The sequence below is a fragment of the Neolamprologus multifasciatus genome, chromosome 15 (assembly GCF_963576455.1).
Source record: "Neolamprologus multifasciatus chromosome 15, fNeoMul1.2, whole genome shotgun sequence".
Taxonomy (NCBI): Eukaryota; Metazoa; Chordata; class Actinopteri; order Cichliformes; family Cichlidae; genus Neolamprologus; species Neolamprologus multifasciatus.
Genome location: NC_140453.1, coordinates 14,580,117 through 14,607,852, shown reverse-complemented (window position 1 = coordinate 14,607,852; position 27,736 = coordinate 14,580,117). Strand labels below are relative to the sequence as shown.

The 27,736-nt window shown below is 39.1% G+C and overlaps 1 protein-coding gene across 2 annotated transcripts in view; it reads left to right on the top strand.

Moving 5' to 3' along the window:
• The first annotated feature begins 7,172 nt into the window (after nucleotides 1–7,172).
• Nucleotides 7,173–27,736, top strand: part of enpp1 (ectonucleotide pyrophosphatase/phosphodiesterase 1) — a 37,568-nt gene continuing 17,004 nt past the window's right edge. The window contains exons 1-14 of one of the 2 annotated variants that reach the window (XM_085132595.1): nucleotides 7,173–7,482; nucleotides 12,351–12,420; nucleotides 16,006–16,066; nucleotides 17,782–17,879; nucleotides 17,960–18,039; nucleotides 20,756–20,875; nucleotides 21,798–21,907; nucleotides 22,014–22,079; nucleotides 22,175–22,247; nucleotides 23,631–23,739; nucleotides 25,114–25,245; nucleotides 25,361–25,392; nucleotides 25,527–25,654; nucleotides 26,337–26,406. In XM_085132595.1, coding sequence (XP_084988721.1) covers nucleotides 7,354–7,482; nucleotides 12,351–12,420; nucleotides 16,006–16,066; nucleotides 17,782–17,879; nucleotides 17,960–18,039; nucleotides 20,756–20,875; nucleotides 21,798–21,907; nucleotides 22,014–22,079; nucleotides 22,175–22,247; nucleotides 23,631–23,739; nucleotides 25,114–25,245; nucleotides 25,361–25,392; nucleotides 25,527–25,654; nucleotides 26,337–26,406 — 1,278 coding nt within the window. In that variant the 5' untranslated portion in view covers nucleotides 7,173–7,353. The remainder of the gene's footprint in view (nucleotides 7,483–12,350; nucleotides 12,421–16,005; nucleotides 16,067–17,781; nucleotides 17,880–17,959; nucleotides 18,040–20,755; nucleotides 20,876–21,797; nucleotides 21,908–22,013; nucleotides 22,080–22,174; nucleotides 22,248–23,630; nucleotides 23,740–25,113; nucleotides 25,246–25,360; nucleotides 25,393–25,526; nucleotides 25,655–26,336; nucleotides 26,407–27,736) is intronic. The other variant, XM_085132596.1, reaches the window with a different exon arrangement.

Here is a 27,736-nt window from a genome sequence, read left to right as displayed (position 1 = left end):
TTTTTCTTTGACAGTGCTCGTCAAATTTCTTCATGACTTCATCAAAGTTATCTTTGTCCTCAGGCTTAGCAAACACAAAAGTGTTGAAGACCTCTATTGCTTCTGTGCCGGCGATGGTGAGCAGCATGGCTATTTTCCTTTCATCTGCCCATCGATCCACTCCAACAGCTGCAATATACAGTTTGAACTGCTGTTTGAAAGTCCTCCAACTTGCATCCACGTTTCCAGTCAGTTTCAACGGACTTGGCGGTTTTATTGCATCCATCTTGTTGTATTTCTTCTTATTCTTGACCCGTCTCCTGGTACCATGTAATGTTCTTATTCCTCTATGAATAAAACATCAAGAATTGCTCCTGGTGCTAGCTTCAGCTAGCTGTTTATTGTTTTTCTACAGCGATCACTTTCTTCTTCTATTCTGTATATCTTATTGATTCCAGAGCACCCCCTGTTGGTAGCTTCAACAATAGCAGCTATCATTACAGTAACAGCAGGAGATTCCTGGGCCTAGTGGCTGTTGGAGGATCCTGGGCCTAGTGTCTTAACAGTAAGTGTCTGACTTACTGTTATCACATATGTACATTTTCCCTTTTATGTTGTTTGTTTATGATTGTTTTTTGCTATAACCAGTCTTGCACAATGATAACAGCCTCCTCTACTTTTACTCATAGTGAATCTAATGTCAAAAAATGAGAGAAACAGAGAAATATTTGTATGACTAGCAGTTGTCACTGTATCTTATTAACAGAAAAAAACAAAATAAAATGTCAGTGCTTCTGTTGTACCTAATAACCTGTCGATGGGACTGTGGATCCAAGTAACACTTAGTGGCTCTCTGCTGTCTGCAACTAATTGCCCTTTAGTTCAGTTGTCCCTTATGGTACATCATTCCAACATGTCCTGATGCATCCTCAATAATCCAGAAAAGCAAATCCCAGAAAGTTGATTTCCCTTTGGAGAAAAGATTCAATATTCACCCATCTGACTTCTTCAGACTCAGTTTACTGCATGTTTAATAACAATAATAGCATTACTTACATCAGCATCATTCATTTCATGATCGTTAATATTAATGATCATGCAGCTGAGGATGGCTTGGAGGAGTAATGAACAATTTCTCCCACTGAAATCCAGCCAATGAGCAGAATGAACGGCCTTAAACGGAGCTTCAAACTTGAATTTTTGGACTACGTGGATTACTTGCATATTACTTATTGTTGACTTTGATCTTATGCAGGCTGGACTGGTAAAAGTCAAATTTCTGTCAGTGTAAGAACATTTAACTACACATTTAATCAATGAAATATCTTAATATAAGACAGAAAGCACAAGGTCAACAGTAAATCTCAGTTTTTCTACATGATAAAAAAAATGGTGCTCTAATAAACGAAAGAAACTTGTCAGTAGGACTCTTTGATCTTAAACTGTACCATGTGTGTAAAAATTAAAGACATTTATCATTTAAATACTTTGTACTGTGAATGGCCATGGGGGAGATTTTTATCAGTAGTAAAAGCTCTAAAACTTGTTAAATTGCAGTCAAAAGTCAGAAATTTATGTCTTCATTCACATTTTCCAAAGCCATCTAATGGACTGGATTGGAATTTTTGGCAGACCCGTTCTGGTCCCCGAGCCTTATGTTTGACACTCCTTTTCTAGAACATTCCCACCATTTCAACTATATTTATGATGAAAAAATTAAAATCATAATAGATCTCATGTTATCACAGTTCACTCTCCAGGTGACTGTAATAAATATGACATTACTCTTTTGCTTGCTGGAAATGAAGCAGTTTTATCTTTATTAAAACCACTTCAAAACAGAATTTTTTTTTTTTTTTTTTAAAAAACCTTTACCCAAGATCAAAAGATCTTGATCTGAGTACACTGACTATTGCTTGCAGAAAGTGTAAAAAAAAAAAGAAAAAAAGATTACATGTTACCTTTGAGTAGAGTTGGCAGGCCACATGATAGAATTTCATCCTGGGCAAAAAAGGGCTGCAGCTGCAGACCTTGATATAATACCTCCACAGACACATTTATATGTGGAGAGACATATGCACACCACGGTCTGCTAATATATGTCCCAAACTGTCACTTTGTGCAGAGTACATTTCTTTCCCCGCTGTTCTCTCTGTGCAGGGGTTCATTTCCCAAAATATATTCAGTCTATGACAGAAAGCTCATCTGACATTAACCTCATGAGATTTTTTCCCCACTGGAAGATGTCTTTTTCTGGTTTTACACTGTCTCAAACAATCAGTGACACACCTGTGAAAATGCACACATTTTGAAACACAAAACTACGTAAGACAAACACAGAACATCTTGTACTAGCGCTGGTCTTCCACAGGGAAAGCATGCTTGTTTAACCCCAAGGAAATGTGCAGATTATGTGTCTTGTTCCCTTGTGTGCCTTAAACTTGTGGGACGTCCCTTCTCATGGGCACTATTTGTGCTTATTCTACCCTCTGTGCTTCACCGTTATTTGTAGTTTTCGATGCAGAGCTACAAAAGTAAACTTTACTAATGCACAGCAAGAAAGTCCTTGGTTTGAATCCTCTGGCCAGCCATGGGTCTATTTGTGCTAAGTTTACATATTCCCCATGTGCTACCATGAGTTCTCTCTGGGTGCTCCCACTTCCTCCCACAGTCTAAAAATACACGTTGGGTTCGTTGGTGATTCTAAACTGTCTGCTGGTGTGAATGTGAGTGGCACTTATATTGTAGGTTAGGCAGAGTCCAGGGTCTAAGCAGGGTACTCTAACTATGTACTATGTACTCTACCTGGATGAGCATTTTCACAGATTGATGAATGGATTTTTAATGCATAAAACTGAAACATGGAAGAATAACAAGATCAAGAGCAATGTTAGCAGCTCTACATAAGCTTTCAGAGCCTTGGAACAAACAGCGCTACCATTAGTGCCAAATTAAGAAAAAAAATCTGCTTTTCTTTTAGTTACATTAAAAAAAACTTGAGCAAATATGACAGCAACTTCAAAGCTTTTTAAGGTGTCACATCCAACCTCAGCAGATTTGTAGCATCATTTGAAGAAGTGAAACTATCCAACTAAAACCTGTTTGCACCAGCTTTCACACCTCCATAATGTTCATAATGCAGACTGATGTGCAGTAGGTGTGTATAACCTTATTCTGGCCCTTTTCTGATCCCAGTAACTCAATAAAGTGTGCTTATATAACTCAGATTTGTTCTGATCTTACAAACATGGTGAAGCTAAAGCAAACTGCTAATGTTCAACCTCGTGTTTTATGTTGTAGTGTCACATGCTGTCCGTCCTTATATCACAACTCAGTTAAAACCAAAAATATGTCAACATGTTCCAGGTGGGCAACGTGTTCCAGTTGTGGGTAAGTGTATATCAACATTTCTGAAAGGTGCTCATTATTTCAGGGCATCAACAAAAGCAGGCCTCAGACTGAAAGCATAGGCGCTCCGCTGTGAATGCTGACAGGTAGTTGGTGACACACATGCCTGTGAAGACAGAAGACTTCAATATTGGTTGAGGGTTGTGCAAAGTTGAAGGAATAACTCAAGTGCAGTAAATCTCAGCGGGGGACGTGCTTATAACTGTCAGCTGATGAATTCTTTAACCTACTGCACCAACTGCTGCTTTCACAGTGTATTATTTATAAATCGAGGCTTTATCTGGGTTCATCTCCTCTCTGCTTCTCATCTCTGCTCTCACTGCTGCAGATTGCTTCAGCAATGTGATTGCAAAAATAGTTGTTGCTGCAATCTGTTGCACATGAATGAAAGGTTTAATTTTCTGAATGTACATATAGTATGTTTGAAGAGCAAAAGAATTGTTAACAGGAAAGTCTTTACTGTCTTTTTATTGTTTCTTTGAGTGTCTTCTTTACTTCTTTACTTGATGTTTTGCTTCCTATGTTAATTCACCCACTGTGTATCTGCCGCTTGCTTATCTGTCAAAGCACTCTGCTAACTGTCTGTGAAGTTTCTCAGTCATCCAGGTCATCGTAGTCCAGGGAGCTTGGAAAGCAAAGAAAACGGGTGTGGGTCACAATCAGCCAAGGTTTCAGGTGAACCCATAGTGAAACCTAGCCCCACCCTATGATGTGATTTATTGAGGTCAAATGGTCCAGGATGTGAGTGGACGTTAAGGCGTCTGGAAAGGGATCTCAAAACTGGATTATAGATGGCAGACAGTTGGCGTTGTAAGCTAACACCTCTACTTTAGAGATAGGGTGAGAAGTCCAGCCATCTGGGAGGGGCTCAAAGTAGAGCTGCTGCTCCTCCACATTGAAAGGAGGCAGTTGAGGTGGTTCAGGCATCTGACAACGATGCTCCTTGGCCACCTCCTGGGTGAGGTGTTCTGGGCATGTCCCACGGGGAGGAGGCTCCAGGGCAGACCCAGGACACAATGGAGAGATTATATCTCTCAGCTGGCCTGGAAACGCCTTGGTGTTCCCCCAGACAAGCTGGAGGATGTGGCTGGGAAGAGGGAGGTCTGGGCTTCTCTGCTTAGGTTGCTGCCCCCGACACCCAGCCTTGGATAAGTGGAAGAAGATGGATGGATGGATGGATGTCATTATCGGTCATTATTGAACACCTTTACAAAGTTTTTCCGCAACCTTTTAAGTGCCCAGGCCCACTATTTGGTCTCTGGGTTCCACCAACTGAAAAGCAAAGCATAAGTCAAACTCTTCTTGTTTTATTACAAAATTCCTTTTGATGATGGCTAGCCAAGCATCCTTTTGCTTTCAAGAGGTTCCTTGTGCACTCTGCGGCCCCTCCAACGACTTTAAGTCTTCATGGCATGGACTCACCAAGGTGTTGGGAACATTCCAGAGGTTTTTGTCCCCACTGACATGATAGCTTCACAGCTGCTGCAGATTTGTCAGCTGCACATCCATGATGGGAATCTCTTGTTCCACCACATCCCAAAGGTGCTCTATTGGATTCAGATCTTTGTGGATGCCATTTGAGTTCAGCTGGACTTTAGCAGGTCATTTTGATCATGTCTACATGTCTAAATGTTCTGGGTTGCTGCCATGATTCCCATGACAAATACTTTGAAGCTCAAAGTGCACAACAAAAGGGTTTACTTGGATTATTTTGTCAGTCTGAGCATTAGGTCAGAATCGTGTAGACATTGAGTGCCAAATGTGTAGGTCAGCATTAAAGGTCATGTTGTAATATCCAGCTGAGTCAGGGGCAGCTGTAGGGAGACACAGCTGAGAGACACGCAGCTCACTGAGCAGAACACACACACAGAAACAGTCACTGTAACAACAACATGAAGCACACATTCGGGCATGCGTGCACAGCCCTATAGCTTACAATGAAAAACAAACTCAGGCTTATGGAGCTAACGCACACACACACATACAAACAAACACACACTGGGAGACAAAACTAAACAGACAGTGAGAACATGTAGCCCTGGGCTGTTTATGAGTACAAGACAACACAGGGGTCAGAGGTCAGGGGCACCAGCCACATGTGATAAAAATGATCATACAACTGGACACAGCTGGATGTGAAAGAAACCATATTATATGACTGCATATAGTGACAGGAAAACAGCTCTACCACCAAATACCAAATGTATTATAACTGTGAAAGTGTTGCAACAGCACCATATAGTGGATGCTTTAATACCACAGAGTAGTGTGCTTGGATATATATGCATAAACCGCAAGTGCCCATAACAATCGATTCAAAGTTAGAGAATCTGAATTTAAGTGCTTCCTGCAAACAAAAACATGCTTTTGTGTTACTGTTAAATCATTTAAATTGTATTTAGTTAGAGTAGAAGCAAATCGCAGTGAGGCTACTAAGAATCGACATCAGTTAATACTGCACCTGACACTTTAAATGGGCAATGGGGTGATCCAAATTAAATTTTCATTAGGTCAGAATAGTCAAAAGTTAGTGTGTGATACAGCAACATATACAAAGTTTTATTTGGATTTTCCAAAGGCTGCACTGACACTTTAACCAGTTGTATATGCTTTACTTTTAACAGCCTCTGCTAATTGCTGGTATGAAATGTCTTGATGGGATCTACAAAACTTCTGGCGGGATTACCTTATTTAATAAACACCATTAAGCACGAAAGATGACCGATAAGTCCAAGCTGCTCTGCTTAAGAGGCACTTGAAAAGAAGACCTTAATACATTTATTTTTTCATAGGGGTGGGCATATGGGGCGGATGAACACCAGGTACCTTTCAGAGACAGGTGCCTCGCCTCTGTCAGTGCGCCCCAGGGCAGCTGTGGCTACAATGTAGCTTGCCATCGCCAGTGTGTGAATGTGTGTGTAAAGCGCTTTGGGGTCCATAGGGACTTAGTAAAGCGCTATACAAATACAGGCCATTTACCATAAATCGCTTCTAAACCAGCCAAGTAAAGCTTACAGACCTGATGGAAGGAACTCTGAAAATAGCTCCGGTTGCCTGACGTTTATATTAAAGTAGTTTAATGCTGTTATGCTACATGCAAACCTTTTTTCTAGCAGGACTACAATTGATTAAAATACAATCTTTTTTTCATATGAGGCCGAATATCTTTTGTAATCCGCTGTTATTTCTTTTTGTTGACCAAATTATTTTTGAATAGAAGAAATAATAGAAGAGGTGGAGCAGCGCCCTCTAGTGGATCATTTTTCCTTCACTGGTTAATTTTTAGCAAGCAGTCACTAACGAAGCCAAGCTCAAATATGCCAACGGCAAGTGAAATTAAATAAGACTATAGTCAAGCCAAAAGCCTTAGATTCCTATTTAAGGAAAGGAAATGTGTTGAACTGTTTTTTTTTTTATATTAATTTTTATTAATTTAAATAATAGCATGGGACTCAACCCTCGAACTGGAACCTAATGCACCACTTAAGTCTGGCCACAAGATGGTGGCAGCTCCACGACCTTATAATGGATTTTCATAGAAAGTCCGTAATTACTGTATCTGTGTTTGCTTTTTATTTCGAGTCAATGTCCTAAATCAAAGAAATTAGACGTGATAATACGTCTGAGGCATGCGTATTCTGAATGTGTCTGGGTTTTATTTTCTTTTAAAGTGACTCTGACTGGCTTTAAAGTGGGTAAAGTACTATTTCCTCCCCACATTAGAGGAAAATAAGTCAGAATGAGGGGGAGTTTCTGCTTTCTGCTCTGCTTTTATTAGTCTTGGATCCTCCTCCTCCCTCAGATCTAACACATGTAGCCACTTTGCAAAAACTTGAAGACGTCAGAAAGGCGGGCATTTCCCCTCTATATATTCCTCAGAGCTGCGTCCCATCCTGCTACTCAGTTCAACCTGGAAAGCACTGGCAGGCGTCCTTTTTTTGTTTTTGTTTTTTTGCGCTCAGCAGCATGGAAGTAACCAAAGGAGAGGACGGGTCGGCGGAACAGGCAGCGTCTTTATTTGGGACACGAGAGGTGGAGAGTCAGAGGAGCATGAATGAGAATAAAAGGAGTACCCGCCGTAAAATCATTATTGGGGTATGTTCAGTTGCACTTTGGCAACTTTGAGCGATTGACTTCCGCAGTGTGAAAGTCACACATTATAGTTAATGTATGTGTCTGAGCTCCTGCCACTTATATTACTGCATGATCTTAAATGTGACTTTTAAATTGGGAAGCCCTTAAAGTGTCAGGGACACTATTAATATAGATGATATTATTGATTAATAAGTAGCTGCTGTCTTTTGTCCTCTAGAAGAAATACTGGGAAAAAAATCACCTGTCCCTGTTTGAAATGAAGAGATGTCCATCTTTTTTCTTTTGTCTCATAATTGCAAACTGGAATCTGGGGTTTAAAAAATATTTGAAGGCGTCATTTTGGGCCCTGTTGAGTCTTAGTCCTTTTTTTTTTTTTTTAATGTATAATTTTTGTCAAACATTAGACAGTTAACCCAACTGACACTGTGTGATGTTTAACTAGGGGAAGAGAACCATCGTCAGGGATCAAAAACCACATCCTCGGGTCAGCATTTCTGCACTGTTTACTCACACTGTCATTAATTCACAGCTGCCACACAGACGAGACTGTCAGTGTTGCCAGCGTGAACGTGGAAACTAAATGTTTTCACTCCACTGCAAACAGACACAGGCCAGCAGGCTCTCTGCAGGTGGACAAGACCTGCAGTTGTTAGTGTGAAGCAGGGCTGGGTGGAGCTCTGACCCCACAACGTTGACTCTGATCCAAAGTGTCATTTCAGCAAAATATTGGGTGTATTCCGGCAGCCGGAAAACGAGTCATCCTGCCAGTGCTTTGTTTTGATGTTGTTTTAGTGGTTCTAGATGTTACAGTGCAGAGGCACAGGTAGTAGCTGAAGTTCTTTATAACTATAATTATTTATAACATTGACAAATTGGGCAATTAGTTTCTCACATAATTGAGCAATATTTGTTTTACTCTAATGCAAGACTGTTCAACAAACAGACAGGCACAGTGCTGTGATAGTCAGCACTGATGACTAAAACTAAAAAGCCACTGGTTTGAATCCACTGGCTAGCTGGAGTCTTTCTGCGTGGGGTTTGCATGTCCTCCCAGTGGGCTCTATCTGAGTACTCCAGCTTCCACAGCCCAAAGATGTGTGCTGGGTTCATTGGCAGTTCCTGAGATAAACTAGCTATCTGTGCAAAGTGTAACGCGCCTCTAACTTTTATGAAATGTGTGGTAGGCTCCAGCACCCCGCCCAAGAACCTGAATTAAACAGTGAAAGAAGATGGATGTGGACGTTTGTCACGGCTTGGCCTGTTCTTCCTGTGCTACCATCAAGTACAGACTCATTTAAAGTGGCCCATCTTGACCCTGGACTCTCTTACAGAACACATTGTTAATTTTAAGATTCTGACTTGATCAATAACCTTCAGTGTCCAGTAACATCCCCACATCTGGGCCAGTAGATCAAAACCTTGGTAGCGCTTTGAGGTGTAATCTGTAATAAAGTAGCATTGGTAAATATGTATTTTGAATTATTAGTCTAAATCTGAAAAATAATAACTTAATAAAGGTTTACAAATATGTCAACCAAAAGACAGGCTGTGCGAACTTTGACGCAATACTTGGCTATCTCCATCACTGGCAGGAATGGACAATTTAATCTGCTGGGTCTGTTCTTTGTTTTCCCCAGAACAGTATTTTTATCACAGAAGGAACGTCTCAGAAAACAACAGCAGCTTTTATTGTTCACAGCTCCTCGGGGCATTGAAACTAACCACACTTAGTCTTTGTGGAGGCTAAATCTGGAGTGTGTTTCAGTCTTTACAGAAAAAAACATAATTGAAGCAATTGTAAAGAAAAATACTGTTATGTTTTATGGACTTGTTTTATATTGCTGCGGTCATAGTCATATCAGAAAAACATGTTTCTTGCTGTAATATAGTGAAATAAATTGTGATTTTTTTAAAGTTGGAAGTGGAAAGTTAAACATGTCTGGAATGTTCGTGATCTCCTTCATCACTGAGGCATAAACTGCATGTCAAAGAAGTCATTTGAGAATGTGCACATCCTTTCAGCTATTCACTTGCGACCTTCAGCTCGACACCACGATAACCAGATGCTGTCTGCTTTGTACCAATTAGACATGCACAAGGTCTCATTTTTAAGGTCCACGAGAATTCGGACAATAGCATGACTTTGTAAGCTTTAGTTCAATGGGTTTACCAGAAAATGGTGCAGTAACTGCTTTGCAATACATCCCTAATGTCTTAAAACCCCAAAATAACTCAAAAATAAGTAAAAGCTCAATCTTGAGTACCCACTAACACTTTATGACAATGAATAATAAAGTGAATGTCTACCACTCCTTCAACACGTAAATCTGTTCAAACTCCACCCACCTTAAACTGTTTTTTTCTATGGTAGTTCATCTTTTGCTCTGCTGCCTGAGAAGCTAGTTTGCTTCAGAATAGCTAGTTTGATCCATAATAGTTGCAGCTGACACAGCATTTAAGTCAGTTGTGCACCTGATTAACACAGAAAAATAGCAGAGTTGTTGATTATTATTTTTTTTGGATCAAGGATCCAAGCTTATGTGAGAGCAGCTTGTCATATCTATCATATCTTTCAGCTTTGTGCGTGTCATAAGGCCACACATGATGGCTGTTTGATGTGTAGCCCTTAGCTTTTGTGTCTAAGTCCACCCCTGAACTAGAATGACTTTTCCCTAGAAAGACTTTAGCCTTTTTTTGATGTCCACTTCGAAGATGACTTTCATCTGTAGTTTAATTTCATAACCTTTACATCATTCTCTTGTAGACAATGGAAAATGAGTGGTGGTCATGGTGGGGGGTCTAAATAAGTATTAAAGTGTGTTTCAGTCAGCCCAGTAGGTTTCCACCAGACAGTCTGTTTACTTTCACAACCCACAGAGACCCCGTCTTTAAGCATTTCTGTGAAGCCCATCCGAGTTTTCAGTTTTTTTCACCTATAGCTGGGGAAAATAAGTGCGCGTACCCAGACACCAAATACAGCAGTGTGTTTTCATACCTGTATAGGAATTCCAGCTCTTGTGAATCACACTAAGTAGATTACTCTTGCTGTACTGCTGTAGCTTTCTAGCTTGGGAGGATCAGACTAGTTTTGGCTTGAGGATTTGTTTGTTTAAACTGTAAATCCTCTGTAAAATCTTTCCTCCAGGAAGAATTTATGTTTTTCCACTTCAAGCCTGTTTTTTTTTTTTACTTTTTAGTTTAGCTTTTTCCCCCTTTCAGTTAAAAGTAATAGACTAAAGAAACGGTGTGAAAAGATTAAAAACGTATCAGTTCTGGGAGGAAATTAGACTCTTTGTGCGAGCAAAAAGTGACACCAGAGAACAAGAGACTTGCTTTAAACTATGACTTGTGTTGTGCTAAGGAAATATTTGCAGCTGCGTTCCCAGCAGAGAGGCGATAAGATGGTCATAGGAATAAAAGGAGATAAGCCATAATACACTTACATATTATACTCTTTAAAAACTGTGATTGCAAGGCACAATTTTACCAGAATAATAAATATTAAAATCTGGCGACACATTTAAAATGAAGATTTGTAATGCCATGATGAGTAACTGGCCTGGTTTGGGGCATTGCAGACGCTTCAAAATCAGCATCTGTGATAACCCTGGTAAACACTGTCATTTCTAAGTAAAGTAATCTTTGAAACACCCATCTAATTACAAACCACTCGCCCCCAGGGAGCTGCTGTCCTGGGGCAGAAAGTTTGTGATTTTTAAAAAAAACAAACAAAAACAATTCTGGATCACTACTTCCAACTGCAGAGAGCTGAGACTAATATATAGACAGATGGAGATTATGTGGAAATTGTTAAAATCAACAGTTGAGCTTGTGAGGATACAGATGGAAGTCTCGGTGGATGGCAGAAGGATAACTGAATAAAGCAACGTATTTAAACCTCTTCAGCTGCAGTAATGGAGTAGGGCTTTGAGCTAAAAGCTAATGTAAGCATAATTAGAAGTATACAGAAAATAATAGCATGGTGATCGAGTAGTGTTTGCCACCCTAGTGTAATTCATCAGGTCCCAAATGCTAATTCTTAACAGTAAAAAAGTAACAAAGTTGCATAAGACATGTACATTTTTATTTTAACTTGGAGATGTCAAACTCTGTATGTTTTTTCTTTTCTTTTCTTTTTTTACATGATTGTAGTTTAGTAACAATGCACACAGAGTTGTAATCCGATGAGGGGTTTTCCCCCTGTTGGACGAGGATCTGGGGAAAAATAGCATGCTGTCTCTGGTGCGTAAAGTGTAAATAAACGATTCAATAAAATAATGTTTTCCAGACACAGTTTTTAAACGGAATCGAAGACAGTGAAGTACAGAGAAACACTGAGCCCGTTTGTTCTTGACCGTCTCGTAGCTTGGCTGTTTTTGTGATTCTCAGTCTGCATCTGCAGCTGCATCACATTTTTTGAAAAGAAAACTTGGAAATTTAAGAGGATCATGTGAGTCAGCTGGGTTCCTCTGCAAACTGTGGATACAACAAATTTATACATGATCGGTCCATTAATATTTTTTTAAGAGCCTGTAATGTCAGCCTCGTGTTAGTGATACTAAGAGGCAAAATAACAGCATGATTTAGTTGTTAGGTGAAGAGGATCCCATCTAATACTTGCTGTACGACAGCCAATACTGCTCTCTCTAGAGCTGAAGCTTTGAGTGTGGACGTGATTTAGTTTTGTTAATTTATGTCTCCTCTTGAGAGAGACAAGATCATTGATCACATTATGTTGAATTTTGTAGTGCTTGAACCTTTTTCTTTTCTCAAAGTTCAAATAGTTCAAAATAAACAATGTCAAATTAGTGGCTGCTATCTCTAACAGCTTTAACAAACATCTTGCCATTTTATCTTCTGGGTTATAGGTTCTGCTGCTCTGTTTACTGGTGGTTATCCTGGCTGTGGTGTTTTTTCTGAGAAAGGAGAAAGGATCAGGTAAGATTGACTGTTTTAATTAACCAGCATTAAATTAATGTACATTTCACCTCCTCATTTTCATAATTCTTGCCCAATGGCTGTTGGAAAAGTCTCCAATCCCCCTCCCCCATCCCTCTTCCCCCTTCATGATTTGTGCTTCATTTATAGCATATTTTTCATTCAGCTTGGATTACATTTAAATTTTAAAGAAATTTATTTATTTAACACCCCTGTTTCTCATCAAACCACTTTATGCATGTTTAATGTGGTTTAATAAACAAGTTAAGTGTATCTTCTTCCTCAAAACAGCAAAAAGAGTTTTATAAAGAATTTGAAAGCTACATTTCTTCACTGCCACATTTGATTGCTTGCACTCCCTCTTCCTTTGGTTGGTGCATATCTAGACGTATTGCTGCTGCAGCTGTCAATAAGTGGTACAAGATGAAAATATCAGCAGGACTTCGTGTCACTGCAACACACATGTGCATCCTTCTGCGCAGGAAACAAAACTACAATCCGCATAAGTCTGTTACTGCAGGATATCTTTGAATTTTACTTTAGTAGATATATAGTCTGTGAAATGCTGGTGTTGAAAATGTGAAGAATGTCAATATAGACCTCAGCGCCCTGTATTCACGAGGATTTCAATTGCTTTTCCATTGAATTCTCAGAGTTGACCTTCGATATGCAGCTGTCAAAGTGCTGACCCGCTTTTTCTTTCATTCACATGTAAATCTGAGTAGTGCCACATTAATACATTTTCTGTCTGAGCTTTGTCTAAGTCATGGTTTTCACTCCTCATGGACAGTGAATAGAGAGCTTTGGCTACAAGAGCGTGAGACAGATTATCTCAGGTTACATTTCTGGCATTTATTCAGCGAGAACTCATTTGGTACGGTTGTCACTTGGTGAAATAACAATCAAGGTTCCACACTCTCGTGTATAGCACCTAACATCCCACTGCAGATCCTCCAGAAACTTGAAACTTGAAGTATTTAGAGGAGCAGTACAGAAGGATAAAGTTACCAACCAGGCAGCAAAAGAGAGACAGAGAGGTGAAAGTTAACCCCCAAGACGCCACATAGGTTGAGCGTATGTTTTTGTCAGGGTGGTGCAGGCTAGTTTTTTCTGTCCATGGTTGCAAAACAAGTCGTAAATACCCTCTTAAGTGACAGAGGAATGTTTTCTGCAGCTATAGATTCGCCCCAGTTAGACGTGGGCAGCAGTGTCAGTACGCTCTTTGTTGAAAACCACCATGCCAAAAACGCTCCTCCAATTTAGGGGGCAGCGGCGATGACTGTGGGCAGCAGTCCCCAGCCTGGGTGGGGTCCTCTCTCTCCTGTGGCATTTCCCTTTAACTTGCACTCTATTTTCTCCTCAGTTAACATAAAACTTTTGCATATGGGAAGAATGCTTCTTTTCACTCACCAGTCCTTACATCTGTGCAGCTTTGTTGGGACTTTCACATCTTTCATACTGCTGCTTTCTTGGTGAGGCCTTTGGCAACAGATTAAAAGAAACAAAAATAAACCAGAACTCCACTTGTTCCTAAAGGCTGACGCTGTGTTGTACAAAATGCTGAGAGTGGCTTTTTATGTCGATTACTCACCATAGAAAGCCGTCTCCTGAGACAGAGCATCCCCATGTTAAGTCCAAACCACATAGCTGGCCCCGAAGCAGCGAGGAGGGGATTTTTCACCCATGTGCTAAGGCTCCCTCTGTCGTATGCCCTGTCAGTACAGCAGGAGACTTGATGGATGCATAAGGAAGGCAGATGTTTAAAAGGTTAAAGAGGTGACCCAAAATTTCCTGCTTGGTGATGCCTTGCCTGTGGGAAAGTCCTTGAGTAAGGAAAGTTTCTTATCAACCTGTGCAGACCGTTACAACATATGAGCGCGTATTCTCAGTTCGCATTTGATTGCAACAACACAACTAGAATAAATGTTATGATTGTTTTACTGTCTATTGTCTTTCCCAAACTAAGTGCTGCTTTTGTTTTCTAAAAGCTCCAGGAAGCAACACTTTTATTGGGGTTTTTTTTTTAATCATACATCTCTACATAACGCAGGAAGTGCTGCTCTTGCGGCTCTCTCTTAGATAATCATATATTACTGATGCATAAACAACAGTATTGTATTAGCCTCTCTCACAGCAGAAAGAGCAAGTGAGGGCTTTTTTCCTTTGTGTTTTTTTGTTGTTTTGGGAGAACCAACCTTCATCTTCACAGAGCTGCTAAGACACCATGCCTGGGATTACCGTAATAACCCTAATATCACTAAAAAGTGCAGAGTCGCTGCTTTCAGGAACCGTTGCAATTATTTCAATCAAGCAAATGGTTCAGGAGTTACGGGAGTTGCAGATATTGAAAAGAGCGTTGCAAAACACCTGTCTGATGCCAGCGACAGGTTAGGTTTGAGAGAGTTAAAAGAACAGCAACAAATGGAACATGTAAAAATATGTAAAACCCAAATCCACCCATCAAAAGAATAACCTAACAGTTGTGTGTCTTTGATACAGACCCTCTTATTAGTAAATGCATCAAGTCGGCACAATAAGAGCTCTAATGAAAATGAGGCTCATTTCTTCTGGGGTGTCATGATAACCATGAATTGAGGATAACAAGACGGGATAAACGCCGTCACCAGTCTGTCACATGGCTAACACAGAGAGGAAAACAGTCTTACATTCCCATCCTGCAGCCCATTTAAAATCAAATTAACATGCATGACTTCGATCAGTTTGTGGAAACCCATGCAGGCTCCTGCAGAACACTCAAACAGCCAACAGCAAGATCCAAACCAGGAGTCTTTTTCCTGACTGGTGGCATTATCCAACACGACAGACATGAAGTGAAACTGTGATATCATGAAAGCCCTGTTATATAAGGAAACAGCTGATGGCTAAAAAGTTTGCACTGAATACAGTATGTACTGTTGTGTTCACAGGTTGTGTAGTTCCCTGATGTAACAAACCAATTAATGCATTCTTAAAACATCATTGTATGTATTTCACTTATCAGATAAAGTGAAATAATGACGTTTTTTGGGGGGGAGGGGTTTCAGTGCATGTGTGGATACATCAGGTTACAACGTGTTATGTTTCACTTCTTTGTTTCCAAGATTGTTTCTATGGCGATCGCATTGTCTCTGAGGCAAAATGAAAGCGCAGCATGTGTTCTGTCTCGAAATGCTTCCAGTCTTCTTGTAAATGTGGATGAAAAAGTAATGTCACTTTGCACTTACACATCCTCTTCACTGGTAGTCAAATTATTCAACAGTGCCATTTAAAGGGTGAAGTTGACAGATTGCTTTAGTTGTTGTCCACCAGAAGGGATCATATTATATCCTCAAAGCTTGTCAGGTGATGTCCTTTTGTGGTAACTCTAAGTGATTAACAAAGATTATGTTATTTATATGAAAGGTTTTAAAATCTGTAAGAGTTTAAACTGTGGATCTGTCAAAACATTTCTAGTAACTTACCTTGCAAGGTCACTGTGTCATGTTAATATATATTATTTATTGACATTTGCATTAACCCAAAAAGTGTGCTGAAATTAAATAGAAAACCTCAATTTTCCCTAGTAACACAGTTCTTTTCTCACAGGAGGAGAGGTCTGGCTGGACGTGGCCTTTCAGGAAGTCAGTCAGCCACAGTGTCCTTCTGGGTAATATAATACTTTTGTTTGGCTTCAGCAATGTGAAAACAGATTTACTTTTCACAAAATTGAATACACAAATTCCACCTGGACTCTTTTGGATTACATCAGCTCTGGTCCTCCTCTGTCTGAATCCTAAGTTGTAACATATCACAGATCTGAAAGTGAAACTATTTAATCATATCACCCACATTTTCCCTGAGAGGAAACCATTTTCACTGTTAGCAACATACAAAGCAGGCTAGAGTTTCCTTTCTATCACTCTCTGGTTGCTTACCCAGCTAACGTCCATATTTTTTTATCTTGTAAATAGCTGAATCGCGGCTTGTTCTCTCCCAGTGGTGCTGCTTTATTGGGGAAAAAGTAACTGTCTCTATGGAAACTGGGGTAATGGCCGAGTAATCAGGCATGTGTTGATGAGTTGTGTCTGTGTGTTTGCACGAGAGCGTGGTCACATGTTTGTGTTTCTGTCTTGGCGAGGGAGTAACCTCAGACAGACGCGTCAGACTGTGGAAAAATGGTCCTGTGGCTCCAGATGAAGCTATTTTAGTTTGAAAAATACAATAAGACACACACATGTCTGTATTATTTATATGAGTGTTGTTTTTTATTGTTTCTATGGATGCACCACACTTTTACTTTCCTGACAGGTTGGCAAAATCTTTCTTATGATTATTTTGATTACTAGCATATTGCTGCTCCTAGTTTGAATGGATGTGATGGACTTGCTCTCGGAGCTATTGGGAAACTTTTAAAAGTGACATGCAAACCGGAAATGGAGAAAGTTTGCCTTCAGCATAAAAGTTCTACCATAGTGCTGCAGTTTCAAAAAGCACATATTTTACTTTGAAGTTGAACCTTCCCTATTTCCACTAAGCGTCACTTTTACAAATTTTACAACTACACAGCTAATACCAGTAATAGATGACCAGTACACAAACTGGCCAGTGTTATGTTTTTTAGGGGAGTTTTCTGGCTTTATTGTGAAGCACTCTGTGATTTTTATCTGTGAAACATGCTTTATAAATCAGAGGCAGACAAATTTTAAACCATGTCCGCATGATGTCACATGAGAACCCTCAATAAACTGCTTTAATTGTATCTATTTTTATATGATTTTCTGAATTCTATTGATGATTTTATTCTACATTAACAATAAAAAAATGAAATACATTTTCATATTTGCAACTCTACAGAAAATCATAACCATCTCTTCCTCCTCCAGGTCTGTTTCACAACTTTTAGCTTGTTTTGGTTTTCAGTTTTAGTTTAATGCCAGCGCTGCTACATAGTACAGCGCATTCAGCCACAGGTCTAATTCTTGCTCTCAGTGGCTTGACACCAAAGCAATGTTAAAGGACAGACATTCTAAGAAAGGGACATGATGTTGAAAGACTTCTGAATTGAAAGGATACCGATAGGAGGACAGAAGATGATTGAAGTGTCACAGATGGAAAAGTAAAGTCAGTTAAATTTTCATTTGTCTTAAATTTGGTTCAGTTTTTATGTTTCAGTGAGCTATGATATGAAAGTTAATTTAAAAAATGCTTCGAAATGACTGACTGTAGCCATTTCAAGATGCTACTGTGTGATTAGACTTGCTTACAGAAAAACTTGGCACTAGAAGGAGTGGAAAGATGACTCCAGATTATTAATGATAAACACAGCGTCCCCTTAGAGAATGTATAAGATATTAAAATTTATAAGATGTTTTTCCTGTCCAGATTTTCAAAGCCTCCTCTCATCCTGGTGTCTTTGGACGGTTTCCGGGCAGCGTATCTGAAAGAACATGCGAGTCACATGCCTGTTATCAGCAAGTTACGTAAGTCAAAAACATCGCCTGTCTCACAGTTCTTTACAATTTACAGCTCATGGTAACAATGTGACTTTGTTACATTGCAGGAAATAATGGAACTACAACGCCATACCTGAGGCCTGTTTATCCCACAAAGACCTTTCCCAACCACTACACCATTGTGACTGTGAGTGTTTTTTGTTCAGTGAGAAATACAAACAGGTTTGCTGGGCAACAGTGTTTGGTCAGTGATGATGAATAACTCATGTTGTGTAAGGATGTATTTGTAATTTGTAACTGTTTCAATGAACTTTTTCAATGAGCAGTTTTGTGTGCAGTTTGAATGTGATGTGACCAACCCAGTTACCTGGGGCACTTACTACAAAGCACGTTCAACATACCCACATGACATCACTGGTTATTCATTTCCCAGGGTTTCTTAATCTGCCAATAATCTAGCAGTGATTAAGAAACCCAGTGTATGGTCATATAAGACATGGTTTTTGTAGCATATGACAAGGGTGCAGATGGCATGTAGAGAAAACTACACACTAAGTAGCAACACAGTTGCTGCAGCCAAAGCCAGCAGCATGTAAGTCAGCATGATAGGAAAAGCACCTAGTAGTTACAGTTAGGCTACGTTCACACTGCAGGCGGAAGCGCATCAAATCCGATTTTTTTGACCCTATGCGACCCATATCCGATCATGGTATGACAGTGTGAGCAGCACAAATCCAATATTTTCAAATCCGATCTGGGTCACTTTCGTATGTGGTACTGAATCCGATAAATATCCGATATTTTAGAAAGCGACTGCTGTGAACGGTCATGTCGCATTAAATCCGTCTTTTCCGTCACTGACACAAGACAGACGCCAATTATCAGCGCCGGAGAAGCGCCCGAGAAGACATCGCGAACGCTTCCTGGCCATCCAGTGTAGATGTTAGTGAAACTGTTGAAAAGACAACGTGAACATTTTATTTGTACTGTATAATCTGCAGATTCTGACAGAAATCTGCAACTATCCTTTGAAGCACCGCTCCTCTAAAACAGCAATAAGGATAATTATTAGGTTATTTACATTATTATGTAAATAACCTAATAATAATAATTAGGTTATTATTATTTACATAATAATGTAAATATTTACATTATTATGTAAATAACAAAATAACTTAAAGCAAAAATTGGCTAACGTAAAGTCCTAAATAAGTCTTTATATTAAGGGCCATCAGTCAAACAATACTGTTTGGTCTAGATCTAAACAGAACAGTCTTCTTTTGCGCATGTGGGCCGCTTTGAGCATTCACACTAGAGCGCGTTTCCTGACGCATTTTATTTGTAGTGTGAACAAGCAGACAAAAAAATCGGATTTGATCAAAAAATCGGATTTGATCAAAAAATCGGAACTGAGCATTACGACCTGCAGTGTGAACGTAGCCTTAGAGTCCTGAATAAAGGTGTGAATGTGCCTTTAGTATGCCTCGGTTTCAGTGATCAGTGAACTGAAAAGGGATTATTCTCTATATATGTAAAGTGGGCATGAACCACTTGATGTTTAAAGGCTAATTTACACTACCCCTGCTCTCAAAAACTGAAAAGATGTAACACTGTATGTGTAGCTGGATTTAAGAAACCTGTGATGGCTCTCCTCCACACAGTGCTCATTCATAAAATGCTTTACAAACCCAAACATTACAGCTAACAGCTGAATTTTCCCATTTGAGTCCAGCTAGCCAAACAACAAAGAGGCAGTGAAAGTGAAAAGTATAAATTTAGTTTTAACATAAAGCTCATTGTTGCAGTCAGAGGCAGCACAAAAGTGATCACTTGAAACAGATTTTAGTTTTAGTCACCTTGCTTTCCATTGAGTTCCATCGGTTCTGTCACTAGTTAGCTAACATAAACTAATGTAAGTCTATTGACTACAAGAAACCAACCAATCCGGTGACGTTACACTCTGTACTGAAAGATTATCACACTAAACATGTCTTAAAAATAGGATTTCTTAAATCCTGCTTCACAGACAGTTTTACATCTGTGTCAGTTTTTGAGATGATGATGTAAATTAGCCTTTATACATGAAGTGTTTCATGTCCACTTTAAAGTTAGGAAAAAAAGCTATAAAAATAACTGGTTTAGTTAATAGACTTATTCCAGGATTATACTTGTTTGTGAACGTGGAAACCGTGACTAAGTAGCTATTGTTATTAAACTTTTTCCAGTTGTGCTTGAAGCCAAGTACTTAGGGCCTCACTCACAGAAGCCTGGACACCGGTCAGTGACACCCCCTCTCTGTTTAGTTTGGTTGCTAGCAGATGTGACTGAGAATAAAGTAGCAAAACATTTATTTGTTTTGTTTTTTGTTTTTTGTTTGTTTGTTTGTTTGGTTTTTTTTTTTTTTTTTTGCCTGCCCCGTTTGGATCTTTAGCCATCAGAATTATTGTCTGAAGGCCAAGAAAGATGCCTAGCAGATTTACTTTACCAAGTGCATCATCATGGCCTTGCCATATTGGTCCATTTAATTGACCTTTATTATTATTATGTATCTATTTTATTTTATTTTCAATTGTTACAGACGGAACAGACATTTGGAGTAAGAGAAGCTCAAACTCTAAATCTGTATGTAAAGAAGTGTAAACATTTCCCACGGGATGGTAGGAATGGTTGAGACCTAATGGCTTACATTCGTACGGAGAACAACTCCAGCAAGACGCTTATAACGTTGACTCCACCTTTATTGGTTGAAATCAGACACTGCAATTAAGATAAACTGCTGTGGTTACTTGTAATATTTGGGGTTGAAAGATGGTGAGAGAAGAGGTAATCACCTTTAAATCCCTGCAGCCACAGAATCAAAGCAGCTCATTGTGACTTGGTTTATCTTATCTCTGTTCCTGCAGGGTCTTTATCCCGAGTCTCATGGGATTGTGGACAACAAGATGTACGATGTGAAACGAAATGCTTTCTTCAGCTTGAAAACGGATGAGAAATTTTACCCCCAGTGGTATCAAGGAGAACCAGTAAGTGAATCTGTTGTGTAGAAAGGTGGTAAATTAGTACAGCAAAGCTCAGGCTCATAGAGGCCAAAAGTAAAACCTGCTAATAACAAATCCCTTTTAGGGAAATTTAGGTTCTGTTGAACATGGCCACAAAAATGTAGCTCTCGGGAATACTGTTTCTGAATTTCACACATCTGAGAACCCCAGTTAGACAGTGTTGTTCATAGTCCTGCAAAAGTCAGCGCACTAGTCATGTGTTAGAAATAGAAATACTGTGCTCATCACAATGTAATTTGCTTTCTATGAACGACACAAGTCAGTGAGTCAAGTTTGACTGCTGAGAATTGGTTTTCCCTGTAAGGAGTTTCTTGATTATAATTATGGATTGAGCTCGTGCTAAGTGACAGCTTGTGAGGGCTGCGTGTGGTGCTTGTTTAGATGCTTTGTGGTTTTCATTTAAACGAGAGGCCTCTTAAATCTCATTTCTCAAGTGTGTGACAAAGTGCTCTTCTTGAAATTACACAATGCAGCTGCCATTTGGCTTTTCAGGAGGGAAGGAGAGATGGATGACCCCTGTCAAGCAATTTAGTCTGTAGGAATGAATTCTTTCACAATGACTTTTGAACCAATACAGCTAAGTGCATCAGCCAAATGTTTAGGAGACAGCTACATAACTAATACATCTACCTGCAGATCTAATGGGTATTCATTTAGAATAAAATCCTACTCTTAGGTTGCCTTCTGACTTGACAGGGCTGTGAGGGATTAAGCTTTTAACTCGATGTACTAAACACTGGTGCCGCAATGTACTGAAAATTAATTATCCAATTTTCTACTGCAACTCACTCAGAATAAAGTCTAGATGGCACTCTGTTCTCCTCCTCCTTTCTATTAATTTCATTCATTTTTTCATTTCTCTATCTCACCTAACTTCTCTCGTCAGGTCTGGCTCACAGCCATGTATCAGAAGCTGAAATCAGCAACTTTCTTCTGGCCAGGCTCTGATGTCGCCATCAATGGCACCTTCCCAAGTTTTTACAAGATGTATGACAAGTAAGAGCAATGCCACGCAAGCTTCTGATTCAATGCCAATGAAGAGTAAAATGTAGCTCAATGCAGTGCTGTATTGATGCTTTCATAAATTACATTTGTCCCACAGGTCTGTTGTATTTGAGAAGAGAGTGTCAACACTGCTTGACTGGCTCGATTTACCTGAGGGAGAAAGGTTCATGTTCATCTTTATGATAACAAAGATGATGTCGTAAGTTCCCATAAGGAAACTCTCTATATCACTCGTAACTGTTGGCTTTCTGTCTTTAGACCTGACTTCTACACTTTATACCTGGATGAACCTGATTCAACAGGACATTACTATGGGCCAGAAAGTACGCAGGTGAGTTATTTGCCTGCATTAACAAGACGGTTATTGATTACCTAAAAGAATTACTAAGTAAAAGAAGGGAACATCATTAGAGGAAAGCTCTGTGTGGAAAATTTGTGTGCTGACGGTGTTCGTCAGCTGACTGAGCATGCCTTACAATCACGGGTTCACTCAGTTGTATAATGTATGCCTGGGGTTTCAGTTAATATGCTCCTGCTAGTGTAAATTGGTCCTGGTGAGCGGCAAATTAAGCACAAAATGAAGAAGAAAAAAGTGTTTAACTGCTTTAACTAGGATAAACACATTTTAGGATTAGGATTCAACGTTATGGTCATTACACATGTATAAATACAGGGTAAGAAAATACAGTTTGCATCTAAGTGCAAGAGTAGTAAGTGCAATAAGAGCAATTATATACAGATAAGCAGAGAGCTACTAAATGTATGGATATACTGATATATACAAATAAGGGTAGTATAAATGGTGGAACAGACTATGTACAGAGAGACCAAATATACAGATGAACTACAGACAAATGTACTGTTGCATACAGATATACAGATGATCTATATAGCATACAGATGCTGTATATTGCTATACAGACGGGCAGATATACAGATGAACAAATATACAGATTTTACCACATTGTATCCATGAAATCCGGCCAAGCTCAGGATTAGGGCACCAACTGAAAACTGTTCCTCAACTGAGGGAACTCGACGCTGATGTGAACAATGGATTGTTTGGTAGGACATCTGCACTAAAGGGAGTTTGTCCATAACAAACTGTTTGGGCAGAAGGGTGTTAGTGAGTGTGCTGATTGCATTTGGTTTTGTTTGGTTTTTTTGGAACTGTATGTCTTGTCTTGTTCAACAGTTTAAGGAGAAGCTAAGTTGCTAGCTGACCAACCACCTGATTCTGGCATCTGTCCTGAATGACTCCTTGATGCCTTTTAAGTGTGGTGTTTTTGGAACATAGGCCCTTGGGATAAAATCAGGATGCTGTGGAGTGATTACGACTCTCTCAGCTGAATTAAAACCTTTTTAGCACCTCTTTGGTGAGATGGAAGTGGTGGTTGGTGAAAGGGAGGTCTACTCAGCTCTGCTTACTGCTGCCTGCACAACGAAGGACCTGTAATGCTGTTTTTCCATTTTCATTTATTTATAGTTATTTTATTCCACTGAAAGTATTAAGTCAAACCTCTTCAAATAGTCAAAATAGTCTCTTATGGTAACAAATCTGTTAGTTAGTTCATTTTGCTGGGTAAATATTTATCTAAAGCACATTGTTGATAGGGCGTTTGCATGGCAAAAGCACAGTGATTCTCAGTGTTGTTGTTCCAGTCATGGTAACATTTTAACTCTGTTAGAACTTGAACTTCTGTTATTCATTTAGATCGTTTGGGCCTTGGAAAAGGTGGACAGGATTCTGGGCATGCTGATGGATGGCCTAAAAGCAAAAAACCTGCACGATTGTGTCAACATAATAGTCGCATCTGACCACGGTGAGATAAATACCAACTCTCCACAGCTGGGATACAGTTTACATGGGATGACTGAGACAGAAAATTACCAGTTTACTGAAACTGAAATACACTTTAAAAGAAATGAAGCATTATCTTATTTTTAGCTAGCAGATGGCTTAATTTCTAATGGAAATACTGAAAACGACTGATTCACTGAAGTGTCAGCTAAAATACAAATGGACATATTTTGAGCATTTTTGAGGAACTGAGCAGTATATTGCAAATGGAACTCAAAATAGCCAGGCTTTCTTTCCATTCGCTCACATAAAGGGGCATTCCACATGCTTCTTATTCCAATTAGTGACGTCATCAGCTGATGATGATAACATGGAGACCGAAATATAGCAGAAATGTAACACTTCTGCAATTTGACAAGCAATTAGTCCTGCAAGAAAACATAAATCTTAGGATCTGAAGCACAAAATAGTCAAATAAACATTTTGATTCCAGTTAATTATTTTATCACTGAGAGGATCCTCGGTGCTCCTGTTCATTTCAAAGACATGCATTTCAAAGACTGCTGCACATTAGAGCTCTGAAACCTTAAACTGGATACCTTAAAACATTAAATGTTACTGTTACACACCCTAATAAGGAGACTTGGAAATTGTTTGGCAGTTCAAAGTGAAATTATTTTGAGTCTTGATGTCAGTTTGTCAGTTAGTGTACCTGCTGTCGGTAAGAATGGAGACCACTGCCACTGAGGAACTGAATAAAGAAGTCGTGTGCATGTTAACTAAGTAAAATGTTCTCAGTATTAGAGAAAGAGGTTTCTTTGGATGGCTGGAGACCAGATGTTTAGCCCTGTAATTACACACTCAAGATCAGTGTGTTGGAGTGGATGTGGCTCAGGGCGATGCCCAGATATCCTCATCTAAGACATTACTTCCAAGAGAAGAAGTACATTTTCTAAAATCCATGAACAGATTTTGTTCTTCATTAAAGGTTTACCTTCATATCATTCACAAGAGAAGATGTTAATTTTAATTTTAGTATTTGGTAGTTCCTAGCTTGGCAAGGCAAGAAACAAGCAATTAGCTGGAGTGCTCATGTCACACCCGAAGACATTGCCAACACATGTTGCACTGTCATTTTAAATATCACGTCCTGCATGCACTGCAAACATAATCCCTAGAAATGAATGGAAAAGTACGCCACAAATCTTCCCCTTTTACTGAGGAAAGCTTTAAACTTTGTATTTCAGAGGAATTGCAAACTTTTGTAGCTTTTATACAACATTAAACAATTCTTAAACATTATAAGGTTTTGTTTAAGAACTTCTTCTGGTGCCTTTCTCTGTGTCATTTGTTGCCCTGCTGAAGACAACCTAGTGAAATGACTTCTTTTCAATAGGCATGGAGAGTGCTTCATGTGAAAGGGCATCATATGTGTCAGATTTCCAGAAAGACACCTCTGGTTTCACTGTAATCCAAGGCCCAGCTGCTCGCATCAGACCAAGTCGCCTCCCACAGGATTACTCTTCCTGTGAGTTCCTGTTTAAAAACACCAGAATTCCCTTGTTCCCAGATTTATATCATTACTCTGTGCCACTTTGTAGGAGATTAGCATGCCTGACTTGGTACTGTGTTTCTTTTTTCAGTTGACTATGAGGGCCTGGTGAAGAACTTGTCGGTATGCGAAATATTCCAGATCGGACTCTTGTATTCATAAGAAGAATGAAAGATTATCTGCTTGCTTGGAAAGTCAAACAGTCCCATTCTCTCTCTGTTGTGTGTTGATTCTCCTTGTCTGTGTCCATTTTGAAGTGCAGGACCGTTGACCAGCCAATGAGGCCGTACCTCAAAGAAAACCTTCCCAAAAGAATGCACTTTGCTAAAAACAGCCGCATAGAGAGGGGTCACCTCTACATGAAGTCAGGCTGGCAAGCAGCACTGTAAGTAAACAATCAGTGATACTCTCTTTAATTTTTAATGTGTTAGTTCATCAGGTCGGGCTGCATGAAAACCTTTTATTAGTCCTATTAAAGGCTTAGTTTAGTGCTAAATTCTAACCTAATTAAGTTAACATTTTTGTTTACAAGCATGTAATTTGTGCATTTTGGTTTAACAACTTAACTTAAACAACAAACTGTATGTAAAATTAAATCATAGAAATCTCATGGCCATGTAAACCTCCTGTCGTAAAGTAACACATCATGCTGACCTGCATCTAGATCATTCTGCAAGCATATATGTTAAGCTGTAACTACAACGTTCATGTCTCTACTAAACATCTCTGAACTACCTTTGTGTATATTCGCCTACATGCAGCCTCAATATGTAGGTGCGATGTTTTGACTCGTATTATTATTATATTATTTTATAAAACAGAATGTTTTTTATTGTTTCCCTTTTTAGCTTAGCAGAGCTGTTTTTTAAGAAACAAGCTGACATATATTATATATCTTTATTTTTTTTTTTTGCTGATGCTTCCTTGAATGTAATTTGTGCAATCATCCAAAAATGCTGGCAGACACAATTACAGTTACACCTAAAAGGGAAGTATGTTTAGTGACTTCCAGAGTTTATTTTGTTCTGTGTTTTTTCCCTCAGATAAATTTTATTTTCTCTCCTTAGTAAACGCAGTGATATCAAGTATTGCACTGGCGGATTCCACGGCTCTGATAACCTCTTCACCAACATGCAGGTCAGAGGAATTTAATTTAAAGAAGATTAACTCTTCTTCCTCTCATTCTCTCTCATTGATTTAGGTTTTTAACCAGAAACAGTTAAAAACTCAACAAATGATTCGGCATAGTCAGTTTAATATACCAATTTTAAGTTACTAAAAATTAAAAATGTGTACTTTGCACATCTAATCGACATCTAAATGTGTTAAGTAGAAGTAAAAGCAAAACGTTGTTGGTTAAGTAGTGGAGTGAATTACAGATACCTGAAAAAAATCCATTTAAATACACAAAAAAAGAATTAGTGCTTTGTTACTCGCCATTTCTGCTAGTTATGCAGTGAGACAGACAAAAAAGAAGCAGGAACAGGAAGTGTAATATCTCTGACTAACCATAACTGTCCTTCCTCACACACAGATGTGAATGTTCCATAACGTTTTGTCTGCGATAGATCAGTGTTAATAGCACCAGTCAGATCATTTTGGCCACAATACCCAGAAAGATAAAGAGTTGTGTCAGAGATATCCTTGTAACAGTGGGTTTTCCCATTTTAATCATCGCATAATACCTCACACATATCTTACGATGTTTTGACACACATGTTTGGATAATCAAGTCATGCTATGTGTTTGCAATTGTAAAAAAAGAAACTATCTTGTTATATTCTGCTGTTTGCTCAAAAATATTAGATTTGTTCTGGATTTCTTTTATAAGTAATGTTCGAGCTTTTGTGACTACATATACTGATCACAGCTAAGAATTAGTCCAACATGATCTTTATACTGTAGTTTGTTTATGGAAATAAAAAAATAGGATATATTATTTTAATCAGTGAGCTTTAAATATGCATATAGATGGATTTTTGAACAGAAGGAAGGTTTAAAGCACTGTCATCTTTGAAAATGAACCATTCAGCTTGCTATGTGTGCTCGCTTCAAAGCTTGTACATCTGGAAAAGCACCATCAGTCCTGAAAGTTATATACAAGTTTTAGACTAACATCTGCTCTCATTCCCATGACATCGTTTTCAAGGAAGGGCTTCTATATTTCGGAAAGATGGTTTTGAATTACATACCACAGCTATTACAGAATAAAGCACGATGTAATGTCTTAATAGATGAGCTTTAAAAAAACTCTGGGTGCTGAACTGATCTGCCTGTAGTCCAGAACTTCACCGGTTAAAAAAAAACTTGGGCACATCGTGAAACAAATATACGACAAAGAAGAATCAGGACTGTTGAGCAGCTAGAATCCTATATCAGTCAAGAAATGGACAATGTTTTTCTTCCCAAAGTCCAACAGCTGGTGTCCTCAGTTTCCAGATGTTTATGAACTGTTGTTAAAAGAAGA